This window comes from Macaca fascicularis, chromosome 7 (genome assembly GCF_037993035.2).
Source record: "Macaca fascicularis isolate 582-1 chromosome 7, T2T-MFA8v1.1".
In the NCBI taxonomy this organism is placed as follows: domain Eukaryota; kingdom Metazoa; phylum Chordata; class Mammalia; order Primates; family Cercopithecidae; genus Macaca; species Macaca fascicularis.
In genome coordinates this window covers 56,520,567-56,542,208 of record NC_088381.1, presented here as the reverse complement: position 1 = coordinate 56,542,208, position 21,642 = coordinate 56,520,567, and the positions used below count along the sequence as shown (strand labels likewise).

The 21,642-nt window shown below is 47.4% G+C and overlaps 1 protein-coding gene across 9 annotated transcripts in view; it reads left to right on the top strand.

Annotated features, from left to right (window-relative positions):
• The window catches only part of RASGRF1 (Ras protein specific guanine nucleotide releasing factor 1), a 320,023-nt gene that overhangs the window by 173,411 nt on the left and 124,970 nt on the right, over positions 1–21,642 (top strand). For 2 of the 9 annotated variants that reach the window (XM_005560224.5, XM_015453166.4), the window contains exon 1: positions 15,246–15,792. The exons of the other annotated variants lie outside the window; for them this stretch is intronic. In XM_005560224.5, the coding sequence (XP_005560281.1) occupies positions 15,517–15,792 (276 nt within the window). In that variant the 5' untranslated portion in view covers positions 15,246–15,516. Of the gene's footprint in view, positions 1–15,245; positions 15,793–21,642 lie in introns of those variants that run through there. 9 annotated transcript variants of the gene reach the window in all.

The following is a 21,642-nucleotide window of genomic DNA, read 5'->3' as shown; positions in this document are numbered from 1 at the left end:
GTAATAGTACAGATGAGAATCAAAGAGAGATTAAGCGAACTGCAGGTGGAAGACTTTACATTGACTGCTAAGAGGGAAGAGTATTGCAGGCCAAGAGAAGAAGGAACGGCATGTGCAAACACCAGAGGCATGAAGCAGCCTGGGAGGACTAGGGAACCTCATGCAACTCATCATGACGTCAGCAGAGGATGCAGGGCAGAAAAAGGGAAGCCTTGAATGGCATGCTGGTGAGCTTACATTTTACTCTAACAGTAACAGAGAGCAAATCAGGGGCTTTAAGCAGGGGCTTCTTATTCTCAGATCTAGAGAGCAGACTGCAGGGAGGGAGGCCAGTGAAGAATCTGTTTGGGATTGAGAATCTGGCAGTAGGGATGGAGAAAAAAGGAGAAATAGAGAACTCAAGAGATTGTATATCTGAGACTTGGTAACCATCTGGCAGTGGATGAAGGAGGCATTTTACTGAGACACAGAGAAGTGGAGCAACTTGCCCAAGGCCATCTAGAAAATCAGCAGTCTTGTGGTTCGCCGAACCAAGGTCTTTTGACCCCAGTCAGGACTAAGTGCATTTCTCAGCAACTTGTAAATTAAAGTTGATCTGATGTTCGATGTAATCAATTTTGCAGACTCAGTTCCTGCTTGCTGAACTGCCCACCTAAGGACCTCAAAATCCATAACTCCCTTGCCGTCACATACGCAAGATGATTTGGAACATGCTTCCTTATCTCCCGTGTGTACACACTCCTCCTCAGCACAAAGACTGGATTTAAGCACTTGGTCCCCTTGGATAAGAAGAAAGCTGCCTGTTCCTCACCCTAGAAATAAGGCAATGTCTTTGGCACACACCGCCCTGGATTCCTCTGACATCTTAGGTATCGGGAGCTCTTCAGAGGAAAATTCTGCAATGAGACAAGGGCAGGAACCAAAACAGTTTTTGAAGCAGCAAAACGTCACAGAAAGGGGCTAAATAAATTGGACTTCCAGTTGTGCTGTGCCTCTAGCTAACCTGTTAACCTCAGGTTTTCTTCCTTCCTACAGGTTGGGATGAATGAAGAGCATGTAGAGTGGTTAGACTAAGTGATTTCCATAGTCCCTTTCAAATATAACTCCCTGTGCTACTGTGAACAATTCCAGGATTAAGAGACTTGGTTTCAAGTCTTGGTTGTGTCACTGGGGACATCACTTAACATTTTGAGCCATCTTTTCCTCACCAGTAAAAATAGGAGCGATGACAACAATCTCATTGTATTGTTCATGCCTATCTCAAAAGGCTATTGCATCTCAGAGCTCAACAGGCCCTAACTCACAGCAGATTAAAGGCAAACAGGCTAGAATCAGGCCAGGTGACCTGCAGAAGGGTAACATAGGTCACAGAGATCTCCACATTCTCAGCACCAGAGTTCCCCAGGAGGTGATGGAGTCCCCATCATGGGATCCAGCCAGAGACAAGGAATCTGGAAAGAAAGATATTCCCTGGTTCCAGTCCTAGGAGAAGGAGCTTGTTATCCTCAAGGGTACAGAGTACAGTTCAAGGTTGTACTGTGAGCCTCCAAAGGTATCAAAGTCCTAGGCATTCTTCGAGGAGAGGAACTTGGAACTGGGATCAAGATGGGGGCACCTAGGCAGGGGTTGCAAGGAGGACACAAGCTCAGAAACCGGGGGAAAAGCCCTGTCACAGGATCAGAACTGTTAGTGGGTAAAGCAGGCAGTCACTTGAGGAACTGTGCAGGGGACCAAATTAGGCTAAATGAGAAGCAGGCTCAACACCCATTTCCTTAGAGTCAGAACCTAACATGTTTGGGAATCACTCAGGAACTAGAGAAGAGCAACACCTGAAGGTGGCGCATCTGTGTGCCCAGCTACGGAGAGCTGGGGATAGTAGAGACCAGGAAGGTGAAGCGGAAGACAAGAGAAGTTAACAGCTACTAGAAGCAGCTGAAATGGTGACTTCGAAGACACTTTGAAAACTATAAAACACTCTGCAGACAGAAGGCCGCAGTCTTCTCCCTTTTGGTTATCTGGGTTCTTGGGAGGCAGTGTGACATCGTGAAAAGTGCATGGGATGTGAATCCCATAAATTAAACCCTGCCACATATGAGTTTTGTGACTCTGGGCAGTTTCTTTAATCTCTCTGAGATTTCGTTTCCATCCAAACCTGTTATCCCCTTCCTCCCAGGCACATGGCTAGTCTACATTTCCCAACTTCCTTTGCAGTTAATGAGTGGCCAAATGACTAGTTTTCACCAATGGAATGTGAACGGAAGTGAGATATGCCACTTCTGAGATGGAGCTTTAAGAAAGAGGCTGTGCCTCTGCCCCACTATTTTCCCCTCCCACGATTAGAATCTGGCTAAGTAACATGCTGACTAGAACAAGGCCCTAGGGAGTAGCAGAACCACAAGATGAAAGAAGCCTGGATCCCTGAATTGCCATGTGGAGAGACACTCACCCAAATACCCTGCACTATTAATAAATCAGAGGAATAAACTTCCACTGGGTTTAAGCCATAAACTTTTGGATTCATTTGTAAAGTCTAGCCTGTGTCAGCTAAGACCCAGAAACAGACCTGGGAGTTCATTTACAGTGTATTTAGACTATGAAAAAAAGGGCCTTCCTTCTTCCCTATGTGTCTCAAGGAGTTGTGCAAAGTATAAGAGCTCGAAAGGTGGGATATTGCTATGGTTTGAGTGTCCCCACCAAAACTTATGATGAAATGTAATTGCCAGCCAGATGCAGTGGCTCACGCCTGTAATCCTAGCACTTTGGGAGGCTGAGGCAGGAGGATCACTTGAGGTCAGGAGTTCGAGACCAGCCTGGCCAACGTGGCGAAACCCTGTCTATACTAAAAATACAAAAATTAGCCAGGTGCGATGGTGCACACCTGAGGTCCCAGCTACTCGGGAGGCTGAGGCATGATAATCGTTTGAACCTGGGAGGCAGAGGTTGCAGTGAGCCTAGATTACACCACTGCACTCCAGCCTGGGCAATCAAGCGAGACTCCATTTCAAAAAAAAAAAAAGAAAGAAAAAATAAAGAGAAAAAGATTAACTGCCAATGTAATGGTGTTGGGAGGTGGTGCCTTTAAAAAGTGATTAAAAGTTTGTTATGATAGATTGTCTTAGTTCTCACAGGAATGGCTTAGTTCTCATGGGACTGGATTAATCCCTGTGAGCATGAGTTGTTATAATGTGAGGACACTCTTGTGTTTTCTCCCTTCACATGTGTTTGATCCCCCTTGACCTTTCACCATGTTATGATGCAGCATGCAAGCCCTTGCCGGAACCAAGCAGATGCCAGTAACAGGCTCTAGGACCTTCCAGCAACAGAATCATAAGCTACCTAACCTCCTCTCATTACAAATTATCCAGCCTCGGGTATTCTGTTACAGCAACACAAAATAAGCTAAGACATGAAAAGTTATTCATGAAGTGATTCTCCATTTTGGGCACTTCAGTTGCAACAAGAAACCCCTCATTGATTTTTTCTTTTTTTTCTACTTGAAATATTGAAATAATCCTAATGATAATATATTTTTTAAACTCTCTGAATTCCATTTTTTAAAAATCCTCTCCTATTTTGGACTCTGCAACAAACCTACTCCAAAGAATCCGTATGGGACTTTGGACCAACGATTCCTCATTTAGTAAGGCAGTAAAAATCTCTTCTCCAGAACACTCTAGAAACTCTCCAGAACTGTACCACTGTGGATAGATGAACACTCTAAATAGCTGAAGATTTGCCTACTCTCTTAAGCACCAGAAGTTTTTGACTGAAAACATTTCTTAAAGTGTTTTATTTCTTTACTATCGTAACTTTTTATTATAAAAAGTAGAAAATATAGATCAGAGAAAAAAGAATATTGAATCTAAATGAGAAACTGAGCACATATGCCTACCTCCCCTCCCACTCCCCTAAAATGATTCAAAAGATCAGATTAGTGAGGCCTGATTCCAATGAAGGGAGTGGTAAATCTTTGACTTATTTTTCATATTCTTCTGTGTTTATAAGTCAATTCTAGCTTTCTGTATTTAACAAAATTGAATTGAAAGACAGAATACTGGAGAGGCAAGAATAGCAAACTAAGACCCCAGGGTCCAGAATTCTAGTTCTAGCCATAAACTTGTGACCTTTAGCATGGCTTTTTCCCAATCAAAAGATGAGGAACTTGGGCTGAATTATTCCTAAGTTTCCTACCAGCTGTGTATCATTTAGGGTCCAGCAGGAAACAGATGAAACATTCAGATTGGGTAATTTGAGAGGTGGGTGTAATAAAGGGACTATCTGCAAAGGTTTGAGCTGGGAGTAGGGAAACCACAGGAGCCGGTGCACTGCCCTGGAGTAAATACCATCCTTAGTCCTGAAGCAGTAAAGGCAGGGAGCAGTTACAGGAACCTAGGGACAGGGCTGGTAGGAGAGATGCAACACCAACCTCATTGTCCTCTCTCCCTCCAGGAAAACAATTCTCTTCGTCCAAACCACACCAGAAGCCCTTGATGCAGTTAAGACCCAGAACTGATAACAGCCTCCTGGGACACAGCAGGGTGGAGAAGAGTGGAGAGCAGGTCTGGAGTGGCAAATAGGAGCTGTCCAGCACAAACTTGTACTGGTGATTGCACTAGTGCATGATACTCTATCCTCTGGGCTCATTGAAGACTTACATATGTTTCTCTTCACTTACTGTCAACCACATGTTTGGCTCACTCATCTAGGAGTTTTCCGTGCCCAGTCCTCAATGTCCTAGGAAGCCACATCACCAGGTTCACTAAAAGGCATTATTGTATAATATAAATGCAGAGGCGATGAGCTATGACCTAGGGGGCTTAACTCTGGTAACATTGGAGCTTGGGAGTACATGGACACTAGTGGTGTTCCTTTTGGCTACTCAGGGGCCCTTTATGTTGGTTTCCTGGCCTGCTGCTGAGTTCTAGACTTTAGCAAATCCTTGAGCCTCAGGGACACTGGACAGTGTTAGAAGAGAAAAATATCAGTTTTCTCCAGCCCTGGTGCTCTTAACAGTACAAACATCTGCAACTTCTGTGCACAGCTGCACCTACTCTAAACAGAGATCAGTATCAGAGATTTGTTCCTGAATAATATAATTTATTAAACTGATATGTGCCTAGATATGTGTCCAACTCTATGCTCTGTGAAAACAGTATGTGTTTCCTTTCCCAAAGTCCATGGAACAATCACAAAATTGACCATACAGGACAAAAAAAAAAAAAAAAAAAAAAAAAACTGCAATAAATTTTGAACTGTAGAAATAACACAGACCATTTTTCTGAGCACAATGCAATATAGCTAGAAATAAGTAAAAGCAAGCAAAAAAATCTACTTGGAAATTCAGAAAGTACTCAGTTAAATTTTGATAAACATCCACCTAAAGAATAAATTAGTTTCATACTATTTTAATATAGTGGTAATCAGAAATTTATATAGCAATCCTGGTGGATCTGGAAGAAATCTGCAATTACAAGAAAAGGCGTAGTCTTAAATGCTATTATTATTAAGCAAGAAATAATGAAAATAAACTAAGCATTCAAGAAGTTGGGGGGGTAACAAAACAAATCTAAAGAAAGCAGGACAAATAATTTAATAAATAAACATATAGGTACATATTAATGAGCTAGAAGAACAATAGAATTGACAAATAAATTAGAAGTCTTAATAATATAATTTAAACTCTTGTAAGAAAAGACAAGTAGTATAAAAACACAAAATCAGCGCTTTAAAAGGGGAAGTAACACGTGGAGAAAATTAGAAAAACTGTAAGATAATACTTGGTAAGGTTATTTAATAAATTGGGAAATGTAAATAAATTATCTTGGAAATTATAAATTACCAAGATTGACTCAAAAAGAGACAGGAAAAACTAAATAAATCAATGATCATGTAAAAATTATCCATGGCTAAGTGGGGTTTATCTAAGAAATACAAGCATGCTTAAATATTGGAAAATATATTAAAGTACTTCAGTTGTCTAACTGGCAAATCCAAACAGATGAATTAAAATTTTAGAAACAAGAATGATCCAGGACAATAACAGCTTAAAAATAAATATATAAATAGCAATCGTTTTCTTATGTACTAAGACTGCCCCGTTTTTAAAAAAATAGGAAAGAGATCATATTTCCAACAGTAACTGCAAAACATATATAGAAATAAATTAGACATGAAATATGCAAGACATGTATAAAGAAAAGTGTAAAATTCCACCAAAAGATTTTTAAAAACAAAGAATTGGCATGATACCTTTTTTTCTGAATAAGAAGACAAAACATTTATAAAAGTATTCATTCTTCCTAAACTAATAAATATTTTCAATGTAATTCCAGTTGAAACCTCAATGAGACTTTTTTGAAACTAGACAAACTGAGTATGAATTAATCTTGAAAAGTAAATACAAAAGAATATTCAGGAACAGTATAAAAAGGAAAAGTGATGAAGATGTATCTGTACTTGCGCTTTCAAAATGAATAATAAAGCAATAAGAAATAAAAACATTTGTCACTGGCATAAGAACAGAGGGACACAACAATGGGACAAAAAGTAAAATCTGGAAATAGTCCCAAGTATAGACAAGAATTTGGTATATGATAAAAACGCTACTTCTTATCAGTAGTAGAGTTTGGATTATTTGAACAAGTGGTGGTAGACAACTTGCCAGCCATTTGAGGAAATTAATAATAAAGCCAGACTCGAACCTTAATCCTTTCTCAAAAATAAATCAAATGAATTAAATGATAAATGCAAAAAATAAAACTACAAAAGAAAATACAGCAAATATGTTTCAATCTTGAGCTAGCACGGTAGGGGGGCAATCTAAAATCAGAAACTATTAAAAAAAAGATCTGTCAACATTCAAATTTAAAATTTGTTACAATATACACAACATATAGATACAGATATACAGGATTAAAATACCAACAACAAAGTAAAATAAGCCAGTCCCAAAAAGACAAATACTGTTGTATGATTCAGTTACCAGAAAAAGGGATCTCACTCCAGACCCCAAGGGAGCATTCTTGGATCTGAGGTGGGAAAGAATTCAAGGTGGGTCACAGAGTATAGTGAAAAGAGATAGTTTATTGAAAGCAATTGCATTACAGAGTGGGGCGTCCTCGGAAAGCAAGCAGAGAAATGCACCATCTTTAAGATTTTATTTTATAGGGTCTTATCTATGCAAAGACTAAACTAAGTTGTGCCTACATGCGGGTGAACAGGCAGCATGACAAAATTTATTATTCTATTGATTTAAAGAAAACTAACCTTGACATTTTAGTGTGAGAGTACACCGAAGCCTAACTATTATTATCTTGAAAGCACGTGTTGTTATGGGTATTAAGACATCTGGGCCTTCTGCTGTTGTAGGTGTGCGTCCTTGTGGGTTTTCCTCAACTATAAACATCTTTGGACCCTGGGTTGCAACTGGCAAGGAGCGTGCCTTGCTAGTTCTAAGATGGAGCTGAACTTAAAATGGCTTTACTCTGGCTGTCCTAGGCTTCTACTTCCCTAACAATTCCACTTATGTGGTACTTAGAATAGCTAAATTCATAGAGATGTAAAGTGAAACGGTGGTTGCCAGGGACTGGGGAGAAGGCGGAATGGGGAGTTGTTGTTTAATGGGTAGAGTGTTGCAGTTTTACAAGATAGAAAGAGTTCTGGAGATGGATGGTGGTGGTGGTGGTCGCACAACATGGTGAGTGTATTTAATACCACTGAACTGTATGCCTAAAAATGACTAACATGTAAACATTATGTGTATTTTACCACAATGAGAAAAAGACAGCACTATTTCCAGCATGTATGATAGCCAGTAGTTAATATCCCTAATATATAAAACACTGTGATAAATCTACGAGAAAAATATAAACACATCTGCCAAAATAAAGATATAAAACAAAAATTCAAAAAGAAGAAATCGAATGACTGTAAACGTGTTAAAATGTCTAACCTCGCAATTTTAAAAAGAAATTAAAATTAATGTGAGAAGGAATATCATTATTTTGCCCTTTCAAAATGGGCAAATATTTAAGAGATTGACAATATTAATATCCAGGATTGACAAGTGGATGAAGAAATGGACTGTTTCATCCACTGCTGGTAGCCATGTAAGGAGTAAAAGCTTTCTGGAAATCAAGTAATACAAACCAATGTTGTAAATGTACATCATTTTAACCCTGAAGTGCCACTTTCAGAAATTCAGCCTAAGAGAGGGAAGTGTATATAAAAAGATACCAATTGCATTATTTCCAAAAACTGTGAGTTGAAAACAACCTAAATCCCCAATCAGAAAGAATCCATTAATTAAATGTGTAGTAATATTTAAAGTGTCCCCACATACTGTGATGTAAAGAGACAGCAAGAGATTGAGATCATAAAATAGCATAGCATAGTGGCTGTATTCCAGAAACACACTTCGGTAAATATATTTACTTAGGAAAAGAGGATTGTATAGAAAAAAAAGATCATTGGAGAAATTATCTATTTATTTTCTATATTATCTTAACTTTTTACAAAGAGCCTGCAGTAATTTTAATCAAATGGAATACTATGGCTATTTCCATTGGCTAGAAAGTAAAAGCGTAAATCGCCGTTGTCTACGGTTGCATGTCTGGGCAAAGCTGACCAACTGAGCCCAAAGTTGGAGTAGTAAACTCCCATGGGCAAAGCCTCCATTGCCAAGTCACTTCTGACCCCTTGTGCTTAAGTCATCATTTCTTTAAATGACATGGAAACTACATTTTTCTTTTGGAATATGTTGCCAAAGGAGCAAAGGTTCTCTAGATATTCCATCCACACACACGCTGCATGCCCCACACACATACACAACATACCACTCAGAACCTTCCACACATGCAATAGACAACACACATCACACACACGCGCACACACACACAGACACTAGAAATCCTCACTAGCGGGCACCTCCCATCCAGTCAGACCCACAGAACACCCACCTCAACAAATGCCTAAGTTGAGCTCCAGTCCAAAGTCTAATTGAAATCCCACGTGAAGACTTAGCAGGATTTCGAACTGGGCAATGTCCCTGTCATTAGCTAGCCATTTCTAAATACAGAGATCAAACCCACCAAAATATTCATTATTTCTCCTTCTTGATTCCTTATCTACAGAGACCTCAGTCCACAGGGCTGGGAGGTGGGAAATCCAATAAGACAGTTCTGGGATGAGACCTGGATGAGCAGTCAGAACACCTCATCCCAGCTCCTCCCTGTAAGACTCTGTGCATGTTGTTTCCACTATCTGGGCCTCAGTTTTTCCATCTGTGAAATGGGGTTATTAACCCTTATGCAAACTCTTCTTGGGAGAATGGAACGAAGCATGGCAAAGCCCAGGTGCACCTACAGTGCTCCTGCAGACATCCTCTCCACCTTTGAGGGAGGGTTGGCCTTAAGCCTAGTGGACAGCACACATGAGAGCTAGGTGTGCCCACTTCCACCAGCTATGGCAGGGAATGCCTACCCCCTTCTTGGCATTCTCCACCCCCGCCCAAGCTGGGGCCAGCCTGGTAAACGGTGTCTTCTTAGCCAGCTACCTTAAGCACCTTCCAGGGGCTCTGCACTCTGACTAGCATTGAGGCAAACGACCACAGAGGGGCCAATCAGGAGCTCTTCTTCGGTTTCCGCCTGTGGAGACTGGAGATATATTAATATGCACACAGCTCAGATGGGAGTCATCAAAGCGCCAGGGCTGATGCCACCCCCCTCTTTCTCACACAGAGGTTTTAAGCCAAGCCCAGCCCTCCAACATGGACTGGCCCACCAGGAATTCCTGTAACTCCAAGACCAGCAAAAGGAGGTGGCTCAGACTCCCCAATGCCAGCAAGGGGAAGGAGGGAGTTGAGAGCAGATTTTCTTGGCCCAGGCTTTAGACCAGTGTTTCTCAACCCCAGCTGTGCATTGGAATCACCTGGGGAGGTTTTAAAAGCACAGATGCCCAGGGCCCACCCTCAAAGGTTCTGACTTAATTGGCCTGGGGTGCAGCCTGAGCACAGAGATTTTTAAAACCTCTCCAGGTGGTTCCAAAGTGCACCAGGACTGAGATCCACTGAAGTGGGTTAATTTTTTTTTTTTTTTTTTTTTTTTTTTTGAGACAGAGTCTTGCTCTGTCACCCAGGCTGGAGTGTAGTGGTGCGATCTCGGCTCACTGCAACCCCTGCCTTCCACGGTCAAGCAATTCTCCTGCCTCAGCCTCCTGAGTACCTGGGACTACAGGTGCGTGCCACCACGCCTGACTAATTTTTTTGTATTTTAGTAGAGGCAGGGTTTTACTGTGTTGCCCAGGCTGGTCTCGAACTCCTGATCCGCCTGCCACCTCTGATAGGAACCTTTCCCCCAGATCCAGGGGAAGATGGTTTTCTTCCTGCTACACTAAGGGTCAGGCAGAGAAGGCATGCCTGGGCATCCCTTGCAAGACAGGGACTGTATTTTGTTTATCACTGTATCCCCAGTGGCCCACCCATGCCTGGCACAGATGAAGGGCTAAATGAACACTAGTGGAATGAAATGTGTGTGAATGAATGAATGAATGAATGAATGAATGAATCCCATCACCTCCCACCTCTCAAGTGCCCTAGATCTTTCTGTGGTCTGCAAACCAGCAGCTTTTCATTACCAGGGAACTTGTTAGAAATCCAGATTATCAGGTCCTGTCCCAGATCCACTGAAAGAGAATCTGCATTTTCACAAGATCCCCAGGTGATTCATGTGCACATGACCATATCATTAGTTCTCCCGTATATGAGTGGTTCTCCACCTTCACTGCACATTACAATTAACCATGAAAGTGTAGCTAGCCCACCCATGATCTCTGGGAAGTGCTTGTTAAGTGCTCCCTGGTGATTCTGATGTGCAGCCCAGGTTCAGAACCTATGTTCCTAAGTCTCTCTGCCACAGCAGCCTCTGTGCAGGCTCAGCCTTGGCTCCAGCCTACCTGGGAGACCCTCTCTTGACCATCCTACCCTCTCTTGGGATAAAAGCCAACCTCCCTGCAACCCAGGGACCACCCACTTAGCTCTACAAAGACCTCTGGGACAGACTGCCCAGTTCAAATCCAACCTCCACTTCCTCCTAGCTGAGCAGCCCTGAGCAAGTCATTCAACTCTCCCATGCATCAGTTTCCCCCGTCTGTACAATGGAGCTCACTGGGGAAAAAAATAAACCTACTACATTGGGTTGCATGAAGATTCAATGGCTTAATTGATCTAAAGCACTTAGAACAGTGCCCCTTCCCTGAAGTTTTCTTGGCTTCTGTAACAGACTTCTGAATAAAAGAGTTTAGATAAAGAAAAGCCAGATTAAGACCCTCAATTCTGCAAACTCTGCTTCCATGAAGAGAGCAAATGAAAAGAAAAGATGCTCACAGTGCAGGGAAAATTAAGACTGAATGAAAAGCCTTAGCCATCTAGTCTATTTGCATTATTTGTGAAGAAAAATCAGCACCACTGAGTCCTTGGGGTCCCTAGGACTGGAGCGATGGCACTAAAGGGAGGACTAAGGTTAACAAGGCCAGTCCCTCCCCCAAAATGCTCCCACTCCAGGAACACAGGCCTGCCTCATTGTGCTCAGGACAGGGGCAGCTCCGTTCCTCCACAGCAGAGCTTCTCCATGGATTCTTCCGTGACCTACACAGGGCTGCCTGGTTTCCAAGCCCTTCCCTAGGGCTCCAAACTAGGGTGTGTGTGTGTTTGTGTGTGTGTGGTGTGTGTGTGGTGTGCTGCATGTGTTGTGTGGGGTGTGGTGTGTGTGTGCAGCCCAGGTTTGGTGTGTGGGGTGTGTGTGTTTGGTGTGTGTGGTGTGGATGGTGTGTGTGTGGTATGTGTGGTGTGTGGTCTGGTGTGTGGTGTATGTGTGGGTGTGTGTGGGTGTGGGTGTGGTGCGTGTAGTGTGTGTGATGTGTGTGTGGTGTGTGTGGTATGTGTGGTGTGTGGTGTGGGGAGTGTGGGGGGTGGAGTGTGTAGTGTGTGTGGTGTTCGTATGGTGGGTGTGATGTGTGGGGTGTGTGGTGTGTGGGTGTGTGTGGTGTGTGGCATGTGTGTGGTGTGTGTAGTGTGTGTGATGTGTGTGTGGTGTGTGTGATGTGTGTGGTGTGTGTGTGGTGTATGTGTATGTGTGGTGTGTGGTGTGGGGAGTGTGGGGGGGTGGTATGTATAGTGTGTGTGGTGTTTGTATGGTGTGTGATGTGTGGGGTGTGTGTGTGGTGTGTGTGGTATGTGTGGTGTGCGTGTGGTGTATGTGTATGTGTGGTGTGTGGTGTGGGGAGTGTGGGGGGTGGTATGTGTAGTGTGTGTGGTGTTTGTATGGTGTGTGTGATGTGTGGGGTGTGTGTGTGGTGTGTGTGGTATGTGTGGTGTGCGTGTGGTGTATGTGTATGTGTGGTGTGTGTGGTGTATGTGTATTTGTGGTGTGTGGTGTGGGGAGTGTGGGGGGTGGTGTGTGTAGTGTGTGTGGTGTTTGTATGGTGTGTGTGATGTGTGGGGTGTGTGTGTGTGGTGTGTGTGATGTGTGTGGTGTGTGTGGTGTATGTGTATGTGTGGTGTGTGGTGTGGGGAGTATGGGGGGTGGTGTGTGTAGTGTGTGTGGTGTTTGTATGGTGTGTGTGATGTGTGGGGTGTGTGTGTGGTGTGTGTGATGTGTGTGGTGTGTGTGGTGTATGTGTATGTGTGGTGTGTGGTGTGGGGAGTATGGGGGGTGGTGTGTGTAGTGTGTGTGGTGTTTGTATGGTGTGTGTGATGTGTGGGGTGTGTGTGTGGTGTGTGTGATGTGTGTGGTGTGTGTGGTGTATGTGTATGTGTGGTGTGTGGTGTGGGGAGTGTGGGGGGTGGTGTGTGTAGTGTGTGTGGTGTTTGTATGGTGTGTGTGATGTGTGGGGTGTGTGTGTGTGGTGTGTGTGATGTGTGTGGTGTGTGTGGTGTATGTGTATGTGTGGTGTGTGGTATGGGGAGTGTGGGGGGTGGTGTGTGTAGTGTGTGTGGTGTTTGTATGGTGTGTGTGATGTGGGGGGTGGTGTGTGTAGTGTGTGTGGTGTTTGTATGGTGTGTGTGATGTGTGGGGTGTGTGTGTGGTGTGTGTGGTATGTGTGGTGTGCGTGTGGTGTATGTGTATGTGTGGTGTGTGGTGTGGGGAGTGTGGGGGGTGGTATGTGTAGTGTGTGTGGTGTTTGTATGGTGTGTGTGATGTGTGGGGTGTGTGTGTGGGGGGTGTGTGTGTGGTGAGGGGTGTGGGGGGTGTGGGGGGTGTGGGGGGTGTGGGGGGTGTGGGGGAGTGTGAGGGATGTGTGTGTGGTGTATGGTGTGTGTGGGTGTGGGTGTGGTGCGTGTAGTGTGTGTGATGTGTGTGTGGTGTGTGTGGTATGTGTGGTGTATGTGTGGTGTGTGGTGTGGGGAGTGTGGGGGGTGGTGTGTGTAGTGTGTGTGGTGTTTGTATGGTGTGTGTGTGGGGTGTGTGTGTGGTGTGTGTGGTATGTGTGTGTGGTGTATGTGTATGTGTGGTGTGTGGTGTGGGGAGTGTGGGGGTGGTGTGTGTAGTGTGTGTGGTGTTTGTATGGTGTGTGTGATGTGTGGGGTGTGTGTGTGGGGTGTGTATGTGTGGTGGGGGTGTGGGGGGTGTGGGGGAGTGTGAGGGATGTGTGTGTGGTGTATGGTGTGTGTGGTGTGTGGCATGTGTGTGGCGTGTGTGGTGTGGTGTGTGGCATGTGTGTGGTGTGTGGTGTGTGGCATGTGTGTGGTGTGTGGTGTGTGTGGTGTGTGTGGTGTGTGGGTGTGTGGTGTGTGTGGTGTGTGGTGTGTGGGTGTGTGGTGTGTGTGTGGTGGGGGTGTGGGGGGTGTGGGGAGTGGTGTCTGTGTAGGCTGTGTGGTGTGTGTGTGGTGTGTGGGCATGTGATGTGTGTGTGGTGTGTCGGTGTGTGGTGTATGGTGTGTGTGTGGTGTTTGTGTATGCGGTGTGTGTGACGTGTGTGAGTGTGCATGTGTGGTGTGTGTGGTGTGTGGGTGTGTGGTGTATGGTGTGTGTGGTGTTTGTGGTCTGTGCGGTGTGTGTGGTGTGTGTGTATGGTGTGTGTGTGTGGTGTGTGGTGTGTATGTGTGAGTGTGTGGTGTGTATGGTGTGTGCTGTGTGTGAGTGGTGTGTGTGTGTGTGTGTGTGTCGGGGGAGGGGCGTCCGCAGTTTCCGTGCCGAAAGATGGTGTCTTGCCTTCGGAGGGCTAAGCGGGCACCCATCCCCGCTGCAAAGCGCCCGGGCCAGGCGTGGCTTGCTTTGGGTCCGGGCGAGCCCGCTGCCCTCTGCGGCAGACGGCGATGCGCGCTCCCCGCTCCAGCTCCCGGCTCGCCCCGCAGCCCGCGCGCCCTCCCGGTGCAGCATGCGGGCGCTGTGACGTTCTCGGATAAATGCCGTGTAACTGTGTAGGCGAATGAGAGCTAAAAATAAGAACGGAAAATCTATCATTAAGGTATCATTGCGCCAGCGCAGCTATTTGAAGGCTCCCATGGTCCCCGGCGCCTGCGTTTGAAGCCCGCCTTCAGGCTTTGGGGGGTATTTGCAGAAAACTCCCAGCAGCGGCTCGCCAACCAGACCTCAGGGTGCAGGGCGGGTGGCGCCAGTAATTATGGCAACTCTCAAAATAAAATAATACAAAATAAAGTAACCAACGTTCACCAACCACCACCCCATCTCACCCCCTGTACTGTCCTCAGGTAGCTGGGGAAGCCGCCGGGAGTGCGGCCGGATGCTGGAATTCAGTGTGACCCGGCCGACTATGCAAAGACTAGGACTGGACGCTTTTGCAGCTCTATTTCGCCACCCACCTTCTTCCTTCCACCTTGTATTAGAAATAAAGCAGGGGATGGGGGAGCCTTTGGAGGAGAAAATGACAACTGGCACTTAACCCCAGGTCTACAGTGAGCAGCGGTGGGGCGCAAAGACACAAACTCCCTGGTTGGCTAGCCTCCGGGGTCCCATTGGGTTAAACGAAAATTGATCTGATTTGCTTTTTAACATCCGAAGGAGAGAAGGGGAGATGAGGGGAGGGAGGACAGGGTTTGTGTGTGTGCGTGTGCGCGTGTGTGTCTGGGGAGGGGGAGGACGCGCCAAGGTGCAGCCTGCGCGCGGCTCTGCGCCTTGGCGGGGCTGCGTGCGTGTGTCTCTGTCCGCGCTGCTGAAACGGGCTCTTCGAGGGATCGGCGTCACATGACTCCGCCTGCCCCTCGCCAGCGCGCAGATCGCCAGTCCCTCAGTTTGCCCGGCGCCGGAGGAGGGTCGGGCGGGATCTTCCGGGCACTGGGGCTGTGCGGAGCGGAGAAGAGGTTCCAGCGGGGAATAGTATATCTGGTTCAAGAAGCCGCGGCTCGGCGCCAGATCCTGGAGTGTAGATATTTGGGGGGAGGGGAGAGCGAGGGAGCGAGCGAGCGAGCGCCAGAGAGAGGCAGCGCGCAGCGCGCACGGACGGGGAGCTGCTGCGCGGAGAAGATGTAAGCGCGTGGGGTCTCGCTGGCCTCTGAGCACCATGCAGAAGGGGATCCGGCTGAACGATGGCCACGTCGCGTCCCTGGGACTGCTGGCGCGCAAAGACGGCACGCGCAAAGGCTACCTGAGTAAGCGGAGTTCAGACAACACAAAATGGCAAACCAAGTGGTTCGCGCTGCTGCAGAACCTGCTCTTCTACTTCGAGAGCGACTCGAGCTCGCGGCCCTCGGGGCTTTACCTGCTGGAGGGCTGCGTCTGCGACCGCGCGCCCTCCCCCAAGCCGGCGCTGTCGGCCAAGGAGCCTCTGGAGAAACAGGTGAGGCGAGCGTCGCGTCCTGACCTCCCCGCGTCCCGGCCGCGGCCCTGGGGGCTCAGGGCCTTCAGCTGGCTGATGGCGCTCGAACTTTGGTCCCTCTACTCTTGGCACCCTAGGCGCTCTCTGCACCCTCAGCGAGAGGGGAGGCTTGCTCCTAGCCGGGCGAGTGACTGCGGCGGGCAGAGGGGGCAGGGACTGAGGGCGGGGAGTAGATGTGGGCTGCGGCTGCCCTTCGCCGGACGAGCCCCGTGGGAGGCAGGTACAGAGGGGCCGACACCTGGAGATGCAGAGGAAGATGAGGTCCTAAGGACCAGACAGAGACGCTGAATCTGGACACACGTCCAGCCAAAAATGGTGTTCCCAACCCCCACTCCCACCACCCAGCCCTAATAGCCCCGATCGTCTGCTTCACATCGGGAACGTGTAATTCCCCGCGCTTAGGCATGGGAAGGGCAAGACGGAGGCGTCCAAGCGCTGCCAGCCCTTGCCTCGCCGCAGCTGAGGGCGAAGAGCAGCCTGCGCTAGCTCCGCGGAGTTGGGCGGGGGTTGCGGGGCTACTCGGGTTGGTTCGGTACCATCGAACGGTGGTGGGCTACCAGCTGGCGGCCGCTGGAGCAACAAGCCCGAAGATTCCCAAGGACAGCTCTGATGCGCCGGGGCTAGGGCCAGGGCTGCTGCGGAGGCAGCGGGACAAGTAGGAGCTTCTCTCCTCCCCCCGCACCCTGTGCCGCCGCCGCCGCCGCCGCCGCCGCCGCCGCCGCAGTCGCGGCTATAGCGCTGCGCTCCAGTTTCCTGAGCTGCAAGGCTAAAGAGCCAGGCCTGGATCTGACAGGGAGCCTGGGCCGGGTGGGGGTGAGCCTCTGGCCTGAAGGGAGGAGGGGCACCTGCAGAGAGAGCCACCTTTAAGCTTGGTGCGCTTTCCAAAAGCATCTGGTTCAGCCCCTTGCCTCTAGGAAGATAAAGCAGATGATAGTGTATCCTAAAATGCCGCTGCCGGCAGGAACCTGACATCCATAGGGCCAAACGGCTGGTGATTACCTAGATGGGGACATTGAGGCCCAGAGAGAGAAATTCACTTGCCCAACGTCATGCAAGTAGTTGAGGCCGTCCCAATGTTCTGAAAAGACAACCGAGATCTCAAAAACCACTGCTGCATGAAGACGCAGACTGGTGGTGATTGAATTGAATTGGTTGAAATAAAAGCATCGCTTGAAGTCTTCCTCCCAATCGTCAGGACAGAGATCTGAGCTCAGTCTCTCTAGCACATCTCTTCCTTCCCTGCCCTCAGCCAATGAGTGTTAGGAGATGGTTTCTGAGGACTGGAAAGTGTGGACAGGAATTTTTGAGGGTGGGTCCCTGGAGATGACAAGCCATGTGGTGAGCAGGGACTCCCAGATGGAAAGAAGAGCAAAGGGCAGGCCGCTCCTTAAGCTTAAAGCTCACATGGAGCCTGGGGAACTCATGTGGAAGAGCCAGACCCAGGCCAGGCTAGAGACTTTGCTCTCAGCCCTTCAGAACTTGCCCCTCTCCAGCCAATGTCCACCGATACCTACTGGGGGACTGCAGGCCAAGCCCCAGCCCCAGCCAGAACCCCTCTCCATCCCTCAACCCACTACACTAGACCCCAGAGCTGAGCTCCTGGGTAGGCAGGAAGGGATGGGTGGGGGAAGCCAAGTTGGTATGGGCTCATATTATCTGTTCTCAGCCCCCTGGACCTGAAGACAGACAGGCCTGAGACTGAATCTCAATTCTACGACTTCCTGGCTGTGTGACTTCAGTTAACTTACTGAACTTCTCTGAGTTTCCATTTTGTAATCTACAAAATGAAGATAATAACACCTACCTTTCTGGGGTTTTGAGAGCCCTACATTAAATAATGTATTTGAAAGTATGCTCCCAATACGTTTTAGTTAGATCTAGACGAATCATAGTTGAATCTGAATTATACCCACCTGGACAGAGCTATTTAGGTCACCAGATGTTAAACTTGAACAGGACCTCAGAGATACAGCCTTCCCATTTTACAGACCAAGAAACTGAGAGGCAAAGAAAGGGAGTTACCCAACAACGGAGTAAATCAGTGGCAGAATCAGACCTAGAATTCATCCAGTGCCTAAGAATTCCTGAAAATGAGACCCCACATTGATTTCAAATCATCCAACTCTTGGCCCAGGTATTGAATTATCCTAGCAGTAGATCATGGGACGAACATCAGTGCAAAACTAATTGATGAGATGCACTCATGTTCAGAGCCGTTTCCCCGGAACACTATTAGTCAGAGATCCTCAGGTGTGTTCACAAGAGCAGCCCTCCTGACACAAGAGAACAGAACATGATTAAAAGTAGCAGATGATGGTTTGGCGCAAATTTTTGTTAGAGACTCATACTTTAATCACATATGTTTATATAGGTTCCATTTGCCTCTAGAACAACTTTGGCTCCTGTGGAAAACTAGATCCTGCTCCTTCGGGCTACACATGTGTACAAAAATTCATCACTGTTTCTTTTCTCAATCTTGGAGTAAAATTGATGGTGCCAGCAGCTGCTCCATGTTTCTCTTTGACTGGGTGCCCCATGGCATAAGCCACAGAGCCTAGCGTGATAGGCCTAACTCCAGGCCATTCTGTGACCAGGTTTGAGCCTATGAGAAGCTTTGGCTCAGTCTGCTGGGCATGTACAGAATGCCTGAGTTGAGAGGCCTCTACGAAGCCATCTGTTTAACTAGACTAGCTGGTATCTAATGAAGAATTGGTTTCAGCAGGAAGCCATTTTACCAATGTCCAAGCAGACAGCTTCCTCTCTGAAGGGTCAAGGATGGTTTTTTAAGGAATAGAAACCAACTCTTGGCTGGGAACCCCTAAGTGGCTGGGACAGAGTCAGGGACCGTGCACATAGTAGATGCACAGGAAATGCACATTGAGCTGGACTTGTTAGCCTATCATATGTTAATTCCATATTTTATGTCCTCAGCCTAGAAGCTGATTGTCACAGGCCGTGAGCCCCTGAGGAAGACAGACATAGATAAGGGTGAGCTCCTCACCCTGTGAAGATGCTCTAATAGTGGGATATGCAAGGTGCTCTGGGAGCCCTGGCACCGAGCCTCAGGCCCATCCTAACATTGTGCAGTCTCGTCTGACTGTATCCAGACCAGTCTGGCTGCCTCTGGTGCAGCCCCAGTGTCCAGGAGCTCTATCCTGGGATCTTAAGGCCTCATGAAGACAGACTGGCACATCCATGCCCCCCATTCCATCTGGCAGCTGCAAGCCGCGTCCCTGGCCTGGACCCTTTGCTCAGCCCTGACCTCCTCTGCTCCCAGCCCTGTAGCCCACACACTGAAAGCCCAGGTGCTGTTGACTTAGCACTTGGGTTCAGCTTCCCTAGAAGTTGGCCCTTGTTGTTCCATACCCTTCTTTGGCATGGAGTCCCCCGATCCTGGCTTTTCCCACTCTCATTCCAAACTCCCTGAAATAGAATGTCCAGCCCCAGCTTCTCAGTAGGGTGCCCAGCCAAACCACCTCCAGCACTCCTTTCACCCTTCCCAACCAGGGAGGGTCAAAATGTGGGCACCAGGCTCTTCCTGATTCTCTTAGGACAGAAGAGACTCAGACAAATCCTTGCAGCCAGAACCTCAGAACCTGATGTTGGTGGAGGTCCCAGAAGCAGCTCTTAGTACCTATTATGTACCCACTTTGTGCCCTTCCCTAGAGACAAGACAAAGCCCCACTCCTGGTCCTCATGCACAGGACATATTACTGGTTGGCCTGGCAGATTCAGATCAACAACAGCCTTGAGGTTGATGGGTACACTTATTTTACAGATGAGGAAACAATTTCATCTGTGGCCGCCCAGCAAGGCAATGGCAGAAATGAGACACGTTCTCTGGCTTTCTCACTCTGTAGCTATTCTGTTGTCACCACAAAGCACACCCTCCTTGGAATTATAGCACATTCAACCTCTCAGCCAATCAGAAAAATGAAAAGCTGAATGTAGAAAAATAAGGTTGCTCTAAAAGCAGCAGCCCTTAGACACAGAACCCTGGGATGCTCCGAAAGCATCAGTGGCTCCCATTGCCTTTAGAAAAATATTCAAACTCCCGACCATGACCTGGAGTACCCAGTGAGATCCACCCTTTGCTGGCCCCTCTAACCCAGAGCCACCCATCCCACTCCCCTCCTTCCTCATCCTAATCAGGCCACCACTTTTCAGAGCTGCATATGCCTCCCCTTTCCTATCTCAAGGCTGTGGCAGAAGCCGTTCCCTCCACCTGCAATGATCTCCCACCAACCACGCCCTTAGAATGAACAGCTGCTTCTTCTCCTGCAGGTCTTAACCTAAATGTCGCCTCCATCATCACGTGCATTTACAGCACTGGACTCTTCATTCATACAGTTGATCACAGTCTGTGATTACTTCATGTATTTGGCCAGTTGCAAACCATCCTTCTTCCCACTAGAACATAAGCTCCAGGAGCGCAGGAGGCAGGCAGAGGCAGGAGACCAATCAGGGGCTGCTGAAACCCAGAGTCCAAGTGAGAGAGGTGGAAACCCTGAGAGGATGAAGGAACAGGGTCTTTACGATTAAAAAGAAAAAAAAAAAACTTTACCGAGAGAGACTCAGGTGGAAAATTAGCAAGACCTGCCATCCCATTGGTTGTAACAGAAAAGAAGACAGGATCAAACATGATGTCCATGGTTCTGCCTGAGGCCACCAGGCAGATGCATGTCACCTGTAGAGAGGGGAGAGCTGAAGACAAGCAGGTTTATGGGCAATGGAAGATGATGAGTGGCAGTGATCTCATCACATTTAATCTCAGGGAGGTCACATTTGAGATGCCCAATGGCAGAAAAGGGCTTTAGTGGCCCCCACTCTCCAGTATGGTAAGGACACTTATTACAGAAACCAGTGGAGCCCCATAAGGAGGACAGTGGGTGGTGTGTGCTGAGGGCGGTGGACCGAACAAAAGGGCACGTGCAGAGGCTCAGCAGGTGGCAGCCCTGTTGTCCAGAGCCCAGGGAATGAAGTGATGTGGCTGCCACATGCACCGCAGGGGATGTGCAGGCTGGCTGAGGATAGTGGCAGCTGGGCAGAGCCTCATGAGGTCACTTTGGGGTATGGTTGCACTCAACGCTTTCACAGCCCGGCCTGGCTGGTCAGCCTTTTCTTGCACTTCTTCAAGGGCAACTAGCCAGCAGTGGGAAGTTGAATTTGGTGGCTTGTCCACACTAGGATTTCAGTTTTCAACACTGCCAGGCAGGTGCCACCACTCCTCCTTCATAGGATTTGCCAAAGCTGCACAGAAGAAGTAGGGTTTGAACCTTCTCTCCCACTGGGTCACTGTGGACAAACCCTCAACTTCCCTTCATCGATGCCTTTCTGCCTCATTCTGAGGAGCCCTGGAGGCCACATTCCCACATCAATCAGAGCAGTCCAATTTTTAACTGTTTTATATATTAGGTTTCCACATGAGATTTTATCTTTCCCAATGCTTTAAAAAGCTTGCCCTTCACCATGAGTTATTACTAAATGCCCTTCAACTCTGCCATGCTATGAATGCAGATTTAAATGTACATAATTTTGTAGCAGGATGTTTCAAAACGCCAGACTGAAAATACTGAATGACAATAAATACCATTTATTGAGCATCTGCTGTGTGCCAGGCACCAGAGTGCATGTTTTACATATAGCTCTTCCCTTAATTATTCCAACAGCCCTGTGAGGTTCTCACTATTTGCCCATTTTCTAGATGGCAAAACTGAGGCTCAGAGATGTTAAGTAAGTTGTTCAAAGTTACAGAGCAAGTACATGCAGAAGCTGGCCCATGAACCCAGAAGGTCTTCCTGATTCTAAAAC